Source organism: Phalacrocorax carbo, chromosome 1, assembly GCF_963921805.1.
Source record: "Phalacrocorax carbo chromosome 1, bPhaCar2.1, whole genome shotgun sequence".
Taxonomy (NCBI): domain Eukaryota; kingdom Metazoa; phylum Chordata; class Aves; order Suliformes; family Phalacrocoracidae; genus Phalacrocorax; species Phalacrocorax carbo.
This window is the reverse complement of record NC_087513.1, coordinates 208638734-208654832: the sequence shown is the minus strand read 5'-3', so window position 1 is coordinate 208654832 and position 16099 is coordinate 208638734. Positions and strand designations below refer to the sequence as shown.

The window sequence follows — 16099 nt, the reverse complement described above, 5'->3', positions numbered from 1 at the left end:
TATGTAGTTGAATTGTGTATCCTTACTTCTCAAAAATAAATAATTAACCAAAACTTTTGACAGCAGTTCAGAAAAATCTCAGAGAAGTCTGCACACTTGTATAAACCATGTTTCACACGTAGTTTTCCTAAAAAACCTACAACCCTGCCAAATGCAGAAATTATTAGGTGGACAGCTTCCAGGACATTCAACATCTTGCAGAAAGACCGAGTGGGTGCTTTGGTCCGCAGTACATCAGAAAGACCCCAACCACATTACTGGGAAGTGGATTATGACTTTTAAAAAATTTGTTTCAGAGTTGCTGTAGAATCAGATGTGACTTCAAGATCATAAAAAAATATCAGCTCTCTACTAAGATCTATCAAAAGCAGTACAGTCTGAGTGGGTGCTTCAAATAAAACACTGTGAGAGGCTTTACCAGACCAAGCAGACTAAAGAAAATGCCCGGATTTTGTTTCACTCAGTCAGGTTCTTGAGCGCTTGTCTTAAGTGGGAAGGATTTCTACACACTTCTGGAATGGGAGGGAATTTTGTTCATTGTTGATTTTGGTGGGTTGGGGTCAGGCAGGTGCTGCTTTCTGTTCCCACTGTGCTCTAAACAAAGACACGCAGAGTGCAGAGGACTGATGTGCTTCAAAGTTCCAGTGGTGGGATGACTGTGTATGAGAAAGAGATAAACTTCTTCTGCTTCTGAGATGGTCTCATAGTCAAAGATCCCAAAAGAATGTATTTGTCACAGTCCCTCATTCCGAATGGTCTGGATTTATCAGGAATCTCAAGAGGTGGCATATGAAGTAAGCATGTGCCTAATGTTTTAGGTCGGAAAATGACTCTGGGTGGCTAAATAAGGGTGCCTGGTACAATTTTGGTACTTCAGGTATCCTACCCAGCTTCCTGCTGTAGTCCCAGGGGATCCTGGGTCTCCTGTAGCATATCTGCCAACCCTGTGTGGATGTTTCAGCTAGTGTAGGGCATCTCAAACTATATTAGAGCCCCTGTTTAAGCAGTGAAATCCCAGCCTTCCCTGCCAGCAGTAATACATACGCACATATGCACATACACAATGCTTCCACAGTTAAAGCAGTATGCCATTAATTAAAATCAGGTCACAAACAGCAACTCAACCATGTTTTGTTGTTGTTTATTCCAAAGTCATGAAGCTTCCTGTAAATACCTTGAGAGTACAGTGTCATAATTACATGATGAATAAATGTATGGTGCTTTGTCAAATACAATAGGAGACATAAACTCATGTTAGGGTGTCCTGCTAATATAACAGAATGTAAAAATAACATCCGAACCACAACAGAACTCAGCAGCCAAATACTTTGTCAAGATTGCCATTGAGATAAATGGCTAATTCAGTCTAGTATTTTTGGGAAGAAGCATCCTTTCCGTACTGCAGCCAGGATTTTGCAATTTAACTAAACAAATTTGAAATGAAGGAATGTTTGCCAGGCAAATCCATAAAACTCTCTTCATCAGGTGTGGCCGTCCCCATTTTACAGGTAGGCAAAAAGAACATGGGATTTTAGACAGAAGCTTAATACAGTTGAGTATCAAAACCTCAGTGAACTTGAATTCAGTTACTCTGAAAATACCAAGCAGATCGACTGGTTTGTAAGGAAACTTTGTAAGATGAAGGGATAGAGCTGAGGATTTCTCCCTATCTGATCCCCTTTTTAGCCAATGATTTGCACCTTCCTGCACAACACTGTATAATTAAGAAAGGGACACTATGGGAAAAGATTTATGCACATGACTCAGGAAAAAGAGAAGAAAAATACCCCAAAGGACTCAGGAAAAAGAGAGAGAAAAAAAAAAAACCCAAGCTTTTTTTATCATTAGTTTTCTAGCTCTGCATTATTACATAGCTAACTGGTAAAAGCTTTGCTTCATTTGATGGGAACTAGCAGAGTCAAAAAGCTTATGGCTTACTCTTTGAAGGTTTACGAGGCATGCAGTTACAATAGTGACCTATTTAAATCCTTCCAGACAGTGAAATACAGTTCCTCTGTTGTGTTGTGGGGCAGCGAGCTGAAGCTACAAAACAGGCTGTTTCATATGACAAGAGTATGAGTTGTTATGGGCAGGAACCCATGAAGTATTATTCTTGTTCTGAAAGTCAAGCCTGGGGGAAAAAATTAACAATGAAAGTTCAGAACCAAATTTTGCCTTCTGTTTCACTTGGAAACTAAGCAGACATTTCTCTTCAAAGAATTGTACCACATCCTGATCTATAAAAACATAAGAACAGATTGAAATTACATTAATGTAAACAGGCATCTCTGAAAAGAACATTGAGTACTCAAAATTGTGGACATTTATGCTAGTATTTTCCAAAATGGCTATCTTGCACATTGTATAGAGATAAAAAAGTAAATGCTGCCTTCCTTTTTAATATATTATTTTTATTTCAGCTCTAGTGGAAAAAATATATAATTACAGAATTGGAAATTCAGACCAAATTTTCTGGCCTCTTTCTTTCAGGACAGGAAAGAGTGAGGGAAGAATGTGGCCAGCACTGAAAAAGTCAAAACCTGTGACTACAGAAAAGACAGGGCATTCATTTTTTTTCTATCACATTATACATGTTAACTGGGAATAACTACTTCCAAGGCTTATTTCTTGAAAGAAAAATTGGAAAATTGAACTTAGTTTATTGCTTTTTCCAAATTTTAGGAATGGCAACAATCTCATCTGGAGTCCATATCTTTCTTCCTGAGACTGGATTTTGATTAGTTATTTTCTGTCTGCATAGCACTCTGGTTCAAAGAAGTCCTTTGACTAGTGGGATCGCAGTCTTTTCAGGATACCCACACTTGTACCAGTGTGCCGAGCTCTCGGACATTTGCCATATCAAACTCTCACTTGGCTTACGAGCCCCAAATAACTATCCAAAGTGAGATAAAATTGGATCATTTATCTTCTTCCTTTCTGAGATAATTCCAACTCTATATCCTCATCAATTCAGAAAACCACTATGAAATAACATAAGCTGTGGCTAAAGAAGGCTAAATGTCCAACCGGCTCTCTGCCTTCAGTGCACACGGCTGTCTCATGGGAGGAGGGCTGGTGTGTGCCCAGGAGTCCATCAACCCCCCAGCAGCTGGCTCAGCCTCCGGGTTGAAGTTATGGAGCAACCCAAGTGTAGACCTGCTGCAGACATTGCCTTGAAGGTTCATATGACAGTGTAGACATGATCCTAGAGAGATGCTTTGCTTTAAAACAAAGATATTCACTTGTCAAAGCTCTGATTGCGGTAGTATTGCTTAGTTTGAACAGTACTTTTCACTAATGAAGTTTGGAAAGAAAAAAAGCCCAAATAATCCTTCGCCATTAGAAAGTACTAGGGTTTTTTCCAGCTGGTTTCCACTCTCTTGAGCATCTTTGAAGGTTTATTTTAAAACAGGCATGCTTTGGACATGCTAACGTTTCCCAAGTAAAAAGATGATTGGGTTTTTTGTTCTGAAATGAAAACATATTTACATAAATGTAAAACCAGAGAAACTGCAAAAAAAAAAACCCCAACCCCATACGCACATTGTGGAACAAATATAGCTGGCCCAGTCAAGGCATCTTTTTGGACGTCGGTTTGAGGAAAAATGTCACAATTATGATTTTTCTCCTGAAGAATTTCTTACCTAGATGTGCTGCTTCAAATTTGCTCTTGTAAGTGATTAGAAGGAACAGAGAGAGAGAAAAACTCAATGGGAATAAGGGTTTCACAACCTGGCGCATATGGGCTAAGGCTTCTTTCAGAAAAAGCTAATTAATAAGCCCAGAGCTTCATCAACATATACATCCTGGAAGAGGTTCTTGGTCACATCTGAATCTCGGTGAAAACTCTGCCCTTCTGCAGTCACAGCAGCATCAGTGCCTCCTTCTCAAAGATGCAGAGCAGAACATATGTATTGGGAGTTGTCTGCTTAACAGCACAATCCTTCTTCTTTCCCTTTATAAACAATGAGCTCTCAAGCTCCCTGAAGCAAAGAAACCATGCGAGGAAATATTTAATCAGTGAAAGGAGGAATTTATATGCAGTTGATAAACTAGAGGCTACATGGAAATAGAGAATGTAATTGAAAAAAGCAACCCTTTCCATCACTGCCCACTGTCCTTAAACGCCTACGTGTGAAAGCAGAAACATGACTTAATTTCAGTGATGACCATAAATGGTCAGACTTTCACCAAAGCAAATCCCTGATTCTCATTCAGATTACATAATCTTTGCTATTATGGCTCTTCCCCATTTTGTACACAGTTGTCCTTGCAGCACTGCCCCTCCTCTCTTTCTAAAAACCATCGCCAGGACTGGGATGATGCAAACCATCACTTTTCTAAAGCTAATCAAGGTGACTACAAGACCCCCATTGGTTTGTGCTCATTAGGAGCGCTATAAGGGCTGGTGTATGTTATAATTAAAACTGAGGACCTCTGCATTTCCCAAAGTGGCATTTTCCTGAGTTAAGGGAAGCAGGGGGTGGGAGAAGCTTCTTGACACAACATGTGCTATGGAGGAAGAGAGAACAGAAAAGGAGAACTATGAGACACAGGGATGAGGCTGTTTCCAGTCACCCGAAGGTTAGGGCACATCTCTAACCTAGATGAAGGCTTAAGGCATGCAGAGAGGAAGAAATGGATCTGAAAGCTCAGCTCCCATTCATCTCCCATGAAGAGGGAGTAGACAGAGATTAATGAAAGCACCAATGCATCCAGCTCCAACAGACAATGATACTTCACTATCAGGTGGAGACCCTTTGCCAAGTTGCATCTCAGCCATGTTTTTAAGCTCTTCTTGGGGGCATTATATTTTTCTCAGAGGCACATATCAAACAGTTACAAGTGCTTAAGCAATAGAATAATGCCATACATGAATCTTCATGTTCTTATCAAATATTTTTAAGCAGTTAATTATGTTGTTCTGACATAATAAAGGAAAAATGCAGCACTTGTATCTTCTCTGCAGAGATTTTGCCATTTATTCTGCATGAACACTAGCGCAGATATGGTCAGGGTATATTCAGTTGTCAGTGGAAGCTGGCATTCACCTCACTCATCTGTTCTAGACAGTACATGCTTTCAAGCATCTAACACCTAATGTGGCACAATAACACACCCTGTACCCCAGGTCCTGAACAATGTGTTTCTACAAAGCTAGAGAAATACAGAGGGTATGTCCATACCCTCAGCTAGCCACACAACTGAGACTGCACTCAAGAGTCAGACAACCTCATTGTCTACACAGTTCGCCCTCAGATATGACAGGTTGGAGCTTCAAGCTGGAAAGTGCACACAGGTGGCTCACCTGGTTGCATTTAAACCTGCTTTCAACTCACATTGCAGATTCAATCCGAGGGGCCTCGACTCTCCCTGATGCCAAAGTGTACCTTTAGGATAGGCTCTGACTCAGCACCATACAAAGATGTAATGGCCAATGTTGTGACATGACCTGCTTCTGACTACAGATCATGTATCACTGCTGTGTTTCTCCTTAAAACAGTTGTTTTCCTCTTTGCCTTAAACCTCTCCTTTTCCCAGCAGCTCACAGAGTTTCTGCGCAGCATGCCTAACCAGGCTGCACTGAGTGCAGCTCAGGACACAGTCCACTCTGTATGCTTGCTGGTGTTTTGTATTTCTCTCAGATTATTAAAGGGAGAAGAAAAGGCTCAGAGGTGTTATTTACTCAGTTCAGAAGCAACATGTTATCACTTTGTTACATTTCTAACATGCAAACACTGCTGCAGAGTGCCAGGAGGGAATCAGTTTCCCCTGAAAAAGAAATGACATGCTCTTCTGAAATCAGAAGAAATGCCCTGCTGTTGATGAACATATTCTTGGTTACAGCACAAGCAGGAAGTTTTTGCTTTTCCTCCCCACCTCTCATCCAAGTTTCTTCCCCAGGGATGTAGAGTATGAGCTGAGCAACGTGACCTTGCAATGACAGCATTTCAATGTGTGACTGGTGCACCAAAAGCAATGCAGCAGCATCTCTCTTCTCAGTGTTGCTATGTACACTAGACATTTATGTAACACTGCTTCTCATCCTCAAGGCTGTCCTTACCTAGGGTCAGCAGCAACGAACACAAAATTTATTTATTGAACTGTCAGAGCTACTTACAGAAAGCACAGAGAACTATACACTCCAGTATTTTGGTGAAAAGGAGTTAACAGGTAAAGCCATTCCCAACCCGGAAGCTGCAAAACAGAAGTAGATGTTTTTTGAAACCGTTTAACTCAAAAGAGTCAATAGTGGATTTATTTTAAAAAAATTTCTTATTTCCAAGGTGTTTGCTAAAAATATACTAGTTTTCTTTTGTGCTTTAGCACAAAGTTGTGCATAGAAAGGCAATATCTTTGCATATATTAGTTCTCAAACCCCAGGGAGACTTTGTATCCACATCTAGACAATAGGGCTTGCTTGTAATTTCTAAAGGTAAGAAGCCAAGAAGAATGTCACACTCCCATGTTTGAAATATTTCATCCTGTTCATTGCTGGCATTCCTCAGCCTCTCCTGCCCTCCTTGGTTTGCTCCTCCGTTGACAGCAGTTTACCTGAAGCTTCAGGAGCTACTCTCGGCTTCTCCGTCCTGGCGTAACAGTACAGATCGTTGTGCAGAAGGCGCAGATTTTGGGCTGTGCGATGGACAGACTTTGTCAGGAAGAAGCAGACAGCATGTGAATATTTTTTTGCAAGGTCTGACGTCCTCAGAAATCTAGGGGCTCTGGAAACAGGCAATCTACAGTTGGGATGGGTGGCTGTCTCCAGCTTTCTCTCCATGCCCCCATAATAATGGGGCAGATCCACTGCTGTTAGCAAGGCTCCAGAAGCTCTCTCTTACAAATATGATCCTTCTAGAGAATATAACATTTCAGGCATGGCAAACCGTGAGCATCCACTGCAAGTCTGGAGATATTCATAACATCAGAGGCAGTGCACAGCACTCTATGGTACCAGAACAGATCCCACCGTTCTTATGCCATGGATCATAAAACCAGCAGGATACTAAATCTTCACAAATACTCATCCAGCCCTTTAAGGAGCAGCATTTGTTTATTCGCTGTTTCCTGATTTGAATTTGCTGTTACCTTTGTGTAACAGCATGTCAGTCCAGCAGGGAACTCAGGGTTCAACCCTAAAAGATGCTGCCTAATCAATCTACTGTATCTACAAAGGAATTCCAGAGTTCCTGGGATTTACTATCCTCAGTACAGGCACTAAAATATCAGGCTTTTTCTGGGAATGAAGAGTTTCATTTCAGCTCCATGTGTTTCACCAGTGTATCACTACAGTGACCTTAATGAAATACACCAGCAGCAGAGACGATTCAAACCCCAAATCACCATTCAGAGTTCACTCATCAGCTGTATTATAGATATCCCTGAAAAATGTACATTCATTGCAGAAAAGCTCAGTTCAGCACGGGCAACAGTGGCATTCTGATGAAACCTTGCTGTTAAATCCTCTTTGTTAAAACAATAAAAACTGGTTTTATTTCTGAGGGGTGGGAAATCTGCAGACAAATCGGATGCATAATCCAGAGAAGAACAGATCCAGCTTGTCTTAAATCATACTGGCATGTTGATGAAATGATTGCCAGGCTGAAGTGAAAATTAATCTCCCTGGAAGCCCTTTTATTTTTTAAACAAGTAAACATTGTATTTTAATAACGATGTCTCTTCTCTGACTTATGGGTCTTGAACTGCTATAGGCAATGACTAGTTAGCCTCCTGCCTGCTTCTCCAAGCAACATCTTGTAGTTTGAAACTATGACCTGGTGCGTTAGTGTTGAGTAGAGGCTTTTCTCTTAGGCAGCTGTTCTAAAAGCAAATTTCTCACCAAACCATTACTTCTCTGCTCTGTTAGGCTGTTATAGCTGAATTACTGTTCCCAATGCAGCTGGTCTGCCACCCATATTACCTGCCTCTTCTCAGCCAGCTCCAAATCACTTTCTCATCTATGTGCTAGAAGCATTAGAAGCAAAGACTGCACTTGCTTGCACTGCTGCAAGGGATGCTCACAGGTTGCTCCATGCTATATCAGGCTCCGTGCATGGATGCAAGCATATGTAGTATTTCTCTCACCTGCAAGACACATCTGCTATCAAGATAGGTGAAGATCTGCAACCATGGAAAATGATGGAGATTCAGTGCTGAGGGAGTAAGCCCATGATCGGGATGCAGTGCGTGTGTGCTGCAGTGCTAGTGGAAGCTGAATGCGAGCAGTGCTTTCATACACATCTTCACATCAGCCTTGTGTGGGCAGGAGTCTTTAAACAGAGAGAGGGTTTATCTCATTTCCCTTCACAGCAACTGTTCTCTAGTTTATTGCAGCGAAATGATTGGCATTCTGCAGAAAAATGTATTTGGCTTCAACTTTCTACCCTAAGCAGTGCAGTCACCAGCTAGGCATCTGTGCACGCATGGGTGTGCTCCCTCCAGCCCAGGTTCAAGGTTCTGTGTAGTGACCTCTCATATGCCTTTCAGCCCTGTCTGCTGGAAGAGCAGATAAAAGACCAAGGAAGAACTCACAAGCTACTAGTACCATATGCTGAAATAGGGAAACGTTGCTCCAAACTGAGGGCTGGAATCATCACGGAGGGACAGGCTGTCCTGCAGACTTCAGGGGTGAAGGTCGCTCCTCATGAGGCCTTCCCACGCTCCATCAGGGCTCACCTCTGCAGTCCTTTGCTACGGCAGTGAACATTTACTCACACACGTAGTCTCAGGGAGTAGGACTTCTCAAGTAAATCTGATTAATCCAGCTGTTAGCTGGGTAAAGCCCCGAGTCTCACACCGCTGTACAAAGGCTGGATTCCCATTGCAGAGAAAGGGCTTGGTTTCCATCACGGCATGAAAACACTTCTGTTTTAAACAAAAGTCCTGAAACTTTTATGATGAATAAAACACAAAGATCCCACTGGGCAAACACTGAGGGGTCTGCAGTTTTGTGACAGACTGAGCGAGAAGTGGCAGAATACACGGTCGGATCCTTCCCCTGCCAGCAGGACACTTACAACAGACCCACTTACAGGACTCAGTTTAAAGCATAAAGAGACATTCAGTTACATAAATCTGTTTGATCTGTAAATGTGGAATTAAGTGCTGTCAGCCTTCACTTATTTGCCTGGCACAGTTATATTTTCTTGTACACTTGGCTTACAGATAAAAAAGCTATGGAGTTGAAAATAGGGCTCAGCTCATTTGTGCAAGCTGGAGACATATTCAGAAGCAGCAAGGACAATGCAGCCTGTTGAAAGACTGTGTTTACCATAACATCTGCCACTCCAGAAGCCAAGCCACTGTCACTAAACTTTTTTCTCCTCTAAAAAGCATAGCTCAGGGAAAAGGAAAGAAGCAACTGAGACTTTTAGCCTTTCCCCAAACTCACCCTCACCTGATCTAGCAATTGCTCATATGAACAGCAGAGAGGTTTGGTCAGATGAAGCTTTACAGAAAATAAAACACAAATACAGTTGCACAGCAATTAGACAGACCTTTTCACTGCAGGTGCACTGAAGTGATCCTGAAACATTAATTAAGCCTCACAACACTCCAGAAAGGTAGACAGTCCCAAGCCTGTTTTACAAGTGAGTCAGCCGAGGTGGGTACAGGACAAAGATAAAAAGAGGAGACCCTGGCTCTGCTTGCATCTTGCTCTGACAGCACTGCCTGATGTAACGACAGCCATTTAACAATGCCTACATGTAGTGTCAGCTCCTGCTGCAATGGAAAACAAGAGCACAGTACTATTATTAATATTTTAATTATAAGGCACTACCTATATAGGAGCTGAGCCAGAAAATATAATCTGTTTTAGCACAGAGCTAACCCCAGAACCAGCTGCTCGTTATACGATAACGGAACCAATATCTGTCAGAAAGGAGACGTTGAAACCACAAATAACATTGTGATTAGATGACTTCTAAACTGTATTTAAAAACCATTAGATACTAGATCCTAAAACAGGAGGAAAAAGATCACTGTCTGGCTGTGGTTAACAGAATCATAGAATCATTAAGGTTGGAAAAGACCCTTAAGATCATCGAGTCCAACTGCTAATAGATGCAGTCATTATTTTAATCATGCTTTAAGCTAACTGGCAGCCAACAAAAAAGCCTGTAGTATTGGCAATACCTGATATCTATGCATTTTGCCATCAGTGTTATGTGTATTATAAAGCCCATGGAGGCACTATTAGAAAGAAATACTAATGACTAAAAAGGATCTAATGCTTTTCTGCATGCCCCCAGTTTTACAGTGATGGCTGAACGAGATCCAATGGGAAAATAATGATCCAGCCCCTCCCCCCCCCCAAAAAAAAAAAAAAATTAGAATCAGTAGCTGCAATGTAGGCTCCCATCTCACACTGCATTTCTGTTTTGGCTTCTCTCTCCTCTAGGCTACTTTGAGAATTCTCATCAGTTGAAATATGTCCATTTCTGGCTCTTTCCTTCTCTGAATTTCAAATTGGGCAGAGCCAGAGGTAAAACTTCAGTGCAAAGACCAAACGCTGAGAAACAAGTCTCAAAATGGCTTCATTGCTGCGCCTCCATCCTGCTGCTCCACTGAGGGCAACTCCTGAGCAGAAGCTGCCAAGGCAAAGACCAAACTCATTTTCACTAGTTACACATACAACATGCCTATACACCACCTCCCAGAAAAATGCTTCCCTCTGAACACTGATATTGATACTTGCAGACCCCTGTACAGAGTTTGTTGCGAGCTGAAAATTAGTGTCTTTCCTACTAAAATAAAAAAGGTATCATTGAAGAGCTGTAAACTGAATCAAACGCACTATGCTAAATACAGGTGAACCATGGGCATGAGAGATGCTGAGCCATCTTACATCTGCATGTGCTGCAAACACTACAGGATATTGCTCCCAAGCTTTTGCTGGAGATTAAGGGGCAGGTTGTCAGCAAGTGTAAAGCAACGCTGCTTTATTAAGATGCACCAGAATGGTGCCTATTTATGCCAGCTAAGTGCCTGACGCTGCTTAAAAGTCTTCTCAACAAAATAAGGCAATAGGGGTAAAAAAAAAATTTAGGAAGTTGGATCAGCCATTGGATGGAGGAAAAAAAGGCTGCATCTCAGAACCAAAAAGTTTTAAAGTGCCTGTTTCAACACCTAGCCCTTCCATGGCAACAATGAGCAGAGTGGAAAACAGCTGTGGGGAGAAGGGAAGGGGAGATTCAGTTTGGATGTTTCAGATCCTCCCCTTTGGAACATACTGAAACCATGCTGCAGCTTCTGCAAAGTTTCTATCTGCACACATGATGCAAAAAAGCCACTGGCCTGATCCTGCTTTCAGTGACACCAGGGCAAACAAGTATGACTGCAGGGAAGGTACTCAAAGGGTCACAGTCAACCAAACATACTCTGGCACCTCTAAAATGGGTTTTCAACCTGCTGCATTGTAAAATAATTGGTAAGAGAATCTGAGTGCTTGAAGTACTTGACATTCAAGGCATGTGAGTGCAGAACGAGTGCAACTTCCACGTTGAGCATGTGGTATAATAAAACATCATATCCTGTCTGCTCCTGTTAATTGCTTTTCTTGCTCCATCTTTCTGGCCGCATAAATCACACTTATTTTGCAAACTCACTGAATGCTGAGTCGATGCAAGATAAAGAGTTCTTCACGTACAGCTGTTTGCCTGCCAAAAGGCTGTGATTTACATCACGGCAGAGGCTGCCCACAGGTGTTACACAGTTGCGCTCGCTTTTCCACAGGTCAACTTACATCTTTCCCCGTATTCCACCCTCTCTTCCATTCAGGGTGGGAATTTTCACATCCATTACAGAAGTAGACTAGTGAGAGTAACGCTATATTTTAAATACAGAATCCCGATCCTGCAATGTATAAAATATTTAATATGGAGTATTTCCACCCGAAAGCCATGAGATTTGTATACCAACAAAAGCAATAGGTCATTGTAATACGCTACGTTTTGTCATTTGGATTAACCTGGGGTTTGGTTTACTGATCCAGCTTCAGAGGATTGCAGCGGAAGAAGTTCAAACGTTCCAAAGATTCTTCTTCCATTAGCTTTTAAAGCAACTGTGTCTCTCCCCAGCTTCTGCACTTTTTAATTAACAGAAACAACTCCAAAGAATCACGGCTGCCACAGATATTGTGCGAGCGCATTTGGCTTTGAGCATACGCACTTATTATTTGTTGGTATACTGCTGTGCCCATCATTTTCCAAAGACTTAAATAATCATAAATAAGAAAATACGTGCTATTCTTTGGTACATTTCTGTCTGTTTAAGCCACTGCTGAACTTTTAAGTTGTACAAAGAAAAAATTGCACTTTTATCTTCTAGACAGTCTTGCTAGTCCAACAGACTTTCAGCCGAAGGATTCTTTATTGTACTCAAACCTTGTCCCATAAGAGTTGCTGCTGTTGCTCAGTTTATGAAGTATCTTAGAGATTTTGTTTGGCCCACAACAAAAAACTCCAATGGTCTTCCTGTTAAAAAACAAAAAAAAGAGAAAAAGTTATGTTATTGTAAATAAACAGTAACTTCTAACGATAGACAGAACTGGATTCTGGCCTCACCGTATTATACATAAGCCAACTTCGCGTAGATCTTAAGGTGAGAACAGCTCACTAGATCATGTAGTTAGTATTACTGAAGCCACCAGACCTCTCCCAGGTATCCCCACAAAAAGCGCTATTACTTATTTGACTAAGACAACTCTTAGAAAAAAAGTGCCTCATCTTCATCCCAAGACACAAAGTGATGAATAATTATGACTTCCCACTCTAATTTTTTCCATTATTCATCACTTTTTTTATTAAAAATGTGTCTCACTGTAATGACTTCGTTAGTGTAACTCGTGATTTACACCAGCAGGAGATCTACTCACTAGCGGTGATTTGTTACACTAATGAAAACAGAGCACTACTAACCCATGATTATTTCTGGCAGCAGCAGAATAATTCTACCACTTTAGTTTCACATTAGCATGCAGTCTTTCCTTCCACAGCTGTATTGTAAAATCTTACGAAAAGCCAAACACAGAATATGATCCTTGTTCATCGTCCACAGATACCAGCCCGGGTACATTAGCTAACCTGACTTTTTCACACCACTCCACCGACAACAGCTCTTTGCTCTCTGCTCACCTTAAACACAGGCTATAAGTCAGACTCACACTCATACAGCATGAAAGATGAGAAGGGAAAGGAAGGAGCAGGGAAAGAGGATGCGGTGCTGTCTCTTCTACATCATGAAAAAAAATTTCTTCATCTTCCTGTTGAAATTGTTCCACTACAGAGAAAGATCTTAAAGATTTACTGGGATGGAGATGGAGCACAGAAGAGGAAACATGGCTCTAACTATTATGATCTACAGCACTTGCTAAAAGGCTGGAGACTGGAGTTCTGGTCCCTGCCTCCAGGACTGTTTCAGTATTTTATCCAGTAACTATTTAATATAAAATATCTTAGCACATGCAGGATAATCAAATGCACAGTTTAAAGCTGCCTCTGTATGTGTTTGGTGAGAGAAGGGAACTAACACATAAGAAAAGAAATCTTTGATGCATACTTTCAAGTGTATGAGTCTTATGCAGCAGCTCAAATAGCATGGCAGCCCATGCTGCACCAGTGCACAGCGACACCGCAGCGCAAGTGATGACTCAAACATCAAAAAGCATCACAAAGTTATGCAGGTAACTGCAATGGTGCCCTTGTGCCGGCACCCTACAACGCTGCCTTCAATTACATCATCTCTCTTATCAACCCATGGCAAATATTAATAACATACTTTTCTCACCCTTATGTATAACTATTAAATTTTGCTGTCCTGGAAGTACTTATTCTAATGGCAAGAGGTGTTATGTTGGTGGCTGGATTTGCAGAAATAATGAGAACACTATTGCTCATTGCTCTCAAATAAGATTGCTCAGCACTTGCAGAGCCTCAGAACCTGAACGTCTGCTAATCTGCGCACAGTGGAGAAAAAGGGTGCATAAGCTGCCAGCAAGAATTTGTTTTCTACTGTGTATTTAATTGAGAGAATTAATGTTGTTTGTTTTCATTAGTCTAATTAGTACAGACAACTGACAAATAAACCCCAAAGAGTTTGTCTGTCTCTCTCCCTTTCACTACATATATATAGCCTCCAAAGCACAGACATGTCTAAGCAGCACATACTGCTAATGTATTCCCATCCCAGCAACATTCTTCCAAGGCACACAGAGTTTTTGGCTAGTAAACAGAATCACAGAAAGGTTAAATGATTTACCTAAGGTCACACAAGAGACCCATGGCTGACTGGGAAGGTCTCCTGAAACCCAGCTGAGCCACTGCCCCATGCGGTGAGCCAGAGGCTCTCAGTCTTCCTTCCTGGGATACCCACCATCAGCATCTATTCTGGATGTCCTTCCATGTGCCACTCACCTCCCACAGTTCATGCCCCATGTCCTCCCCCACCTACACCTTCCACTTCCCTGCCTGCAATACCTTCCTCCCTGCCTCCTTTGGCTCCTGCCTGGTGGCAGTGACACGAGCAGGCAGGCAGCTGAAGGCAGCTACTACCCTGAGATGATGGGCCTTAACTGCTTATCACTTGTGTGGGTCAATGGCTCATCTGGTTACTCAGATGAAAACAGGCAGCTAGGTATTGCTGAGGCATGTCTGAAAATCTTTTAAATACCACTAACATGTTTATAATTAGGAAAACCGTGTCATAGGCTGTTCTTTGTTCTAATAATTGTAAACATTAATATGGGATTTTACTCATTCAGAGCGTTAAGCAAATAACTCCTCAGTGTTCCTCTGGTCAGCATGTATTGCATCCATTTTATGAACAGCAAGAGGTGAGGGAGAGGTGAAATACTTTGCTACCTAAAGAGGATAGTCAGGACTTAAAATATTCCAGTTTTATATCTCATATTCTTTCCTAGAGAGAGATTTCTCCTTTACAGGGCACAAGAAATGTATCATGGTGCTCCACACCTTCCCCTCCTACAGATATTCATGTCTTTTTCAAGGTCAGTCTCCATCTGGAAAAAACCATGTGTCCATCTGAACTAAGCGAAATTGAGAAAGCGCGGCAGCCAAGGCATGGCATCAGCTTTTCATCCAGGAGACAACTGACCAGAAACAAGGCTGCTGCTCCATCCCCAAAAAGGGAGCACAAACCCCAGGACCAATAATTTATTCAGTAAAGTGTCCCAGTGCTCATCCTTGGGACCACGGATGTCATATAAAATTTCAACAGTAGATGGCACGCGTCTGCTCCTCTTAGTCCAGACTCGGGAACCTGATGCTGGGGCTGTCCCATGTCACGCTCTGAAGGTCTGGTAAAGCTCAGCCACTTACAAATGCACTTTGCTTATTTGGGACCCAAATAGCAACAACAGCAACAATTCACAAGCCACAAACCAATCAGATGGCTAAACCCATGAGAGATTTGCCAGCTGCATGTTTACTTATGCGCAGCTTTTACTAAAAACACAAGATAAAAAGTGGAAAGTATCTTGGCTGCCCATAAACAAGCCCAAGGGGATGATTGCAAATACATGTGAGAGCCTGACACTGGCAGCAGATGTTAGAAACAACTTGGTTGCCCTGCTTTATTTTTTTTTTTTTGGTGTCTCTATTGCGGCAGGGTCATTTAGATGGTAAGTTACTGAGGAATAAGAACTGAAATAAAGTTAGGAGACCATGAAATGGTAAGACTTGGACTATACAGAAAAAATAGAAGTTCCGATCTTGTCCAGGGAAACAGGGAGAATATTTACCGACAACAGGTAAGTTCATGTGAGATAGCTGAGTTACACGCCGCACCACCATCTGTCATGTTACATGCAACTGTATCTATAGATATATAGACCTGTATCTACAAACCGTGATAAAGGGGTGATAAAGGGTGAGGAAGCTTACATCTTAGCGACTGCAGGATAATCAAAAGTCAGAACATTATTTAGGTACTAAAAGACACCTTGTTTGGAAATGGTGGCACAATTTAGAGACCTAATGTGGAAAAGCAGAGGAAGTGGTACTTGAAGTCTAATTAGGAGTAATGCGACGGAAAGCACAAAAGAAAAAGCAAGTATGACTACCACTAATAGCTTCATCTA

The 16099-nt window shown here is 41.7% G+C and overlaps 1 protein-coding gene across 4 annotated transcripts in view; it reads right to left on the bottom strand.

Annotated features, from left to right (window-relative positions):
• Positions 1-3644: 3644 nt before the first annotated feature.
• Positions 3645-16099, bottom strand: part of NOX4 (NADPH oxidase 4) — a 119798-nt gene continuing 107343 nt past the window's right edge. For all 4 annotated transcript variants that reach the window (XM_064441391.1, XM_064441392.1, XM_064441393.1 and 1 more), the window contains one exon: positions 3645-12476. In XM_064441391.1, the coding sequence (XP_064297461.1) occupies positions 12356-12476 (121 nt within the window). In that variant the 3' untranslated portion in view covers positions 3645-12355. The remainder of the gene's footprint in view (positions 12477-16099) is intronic.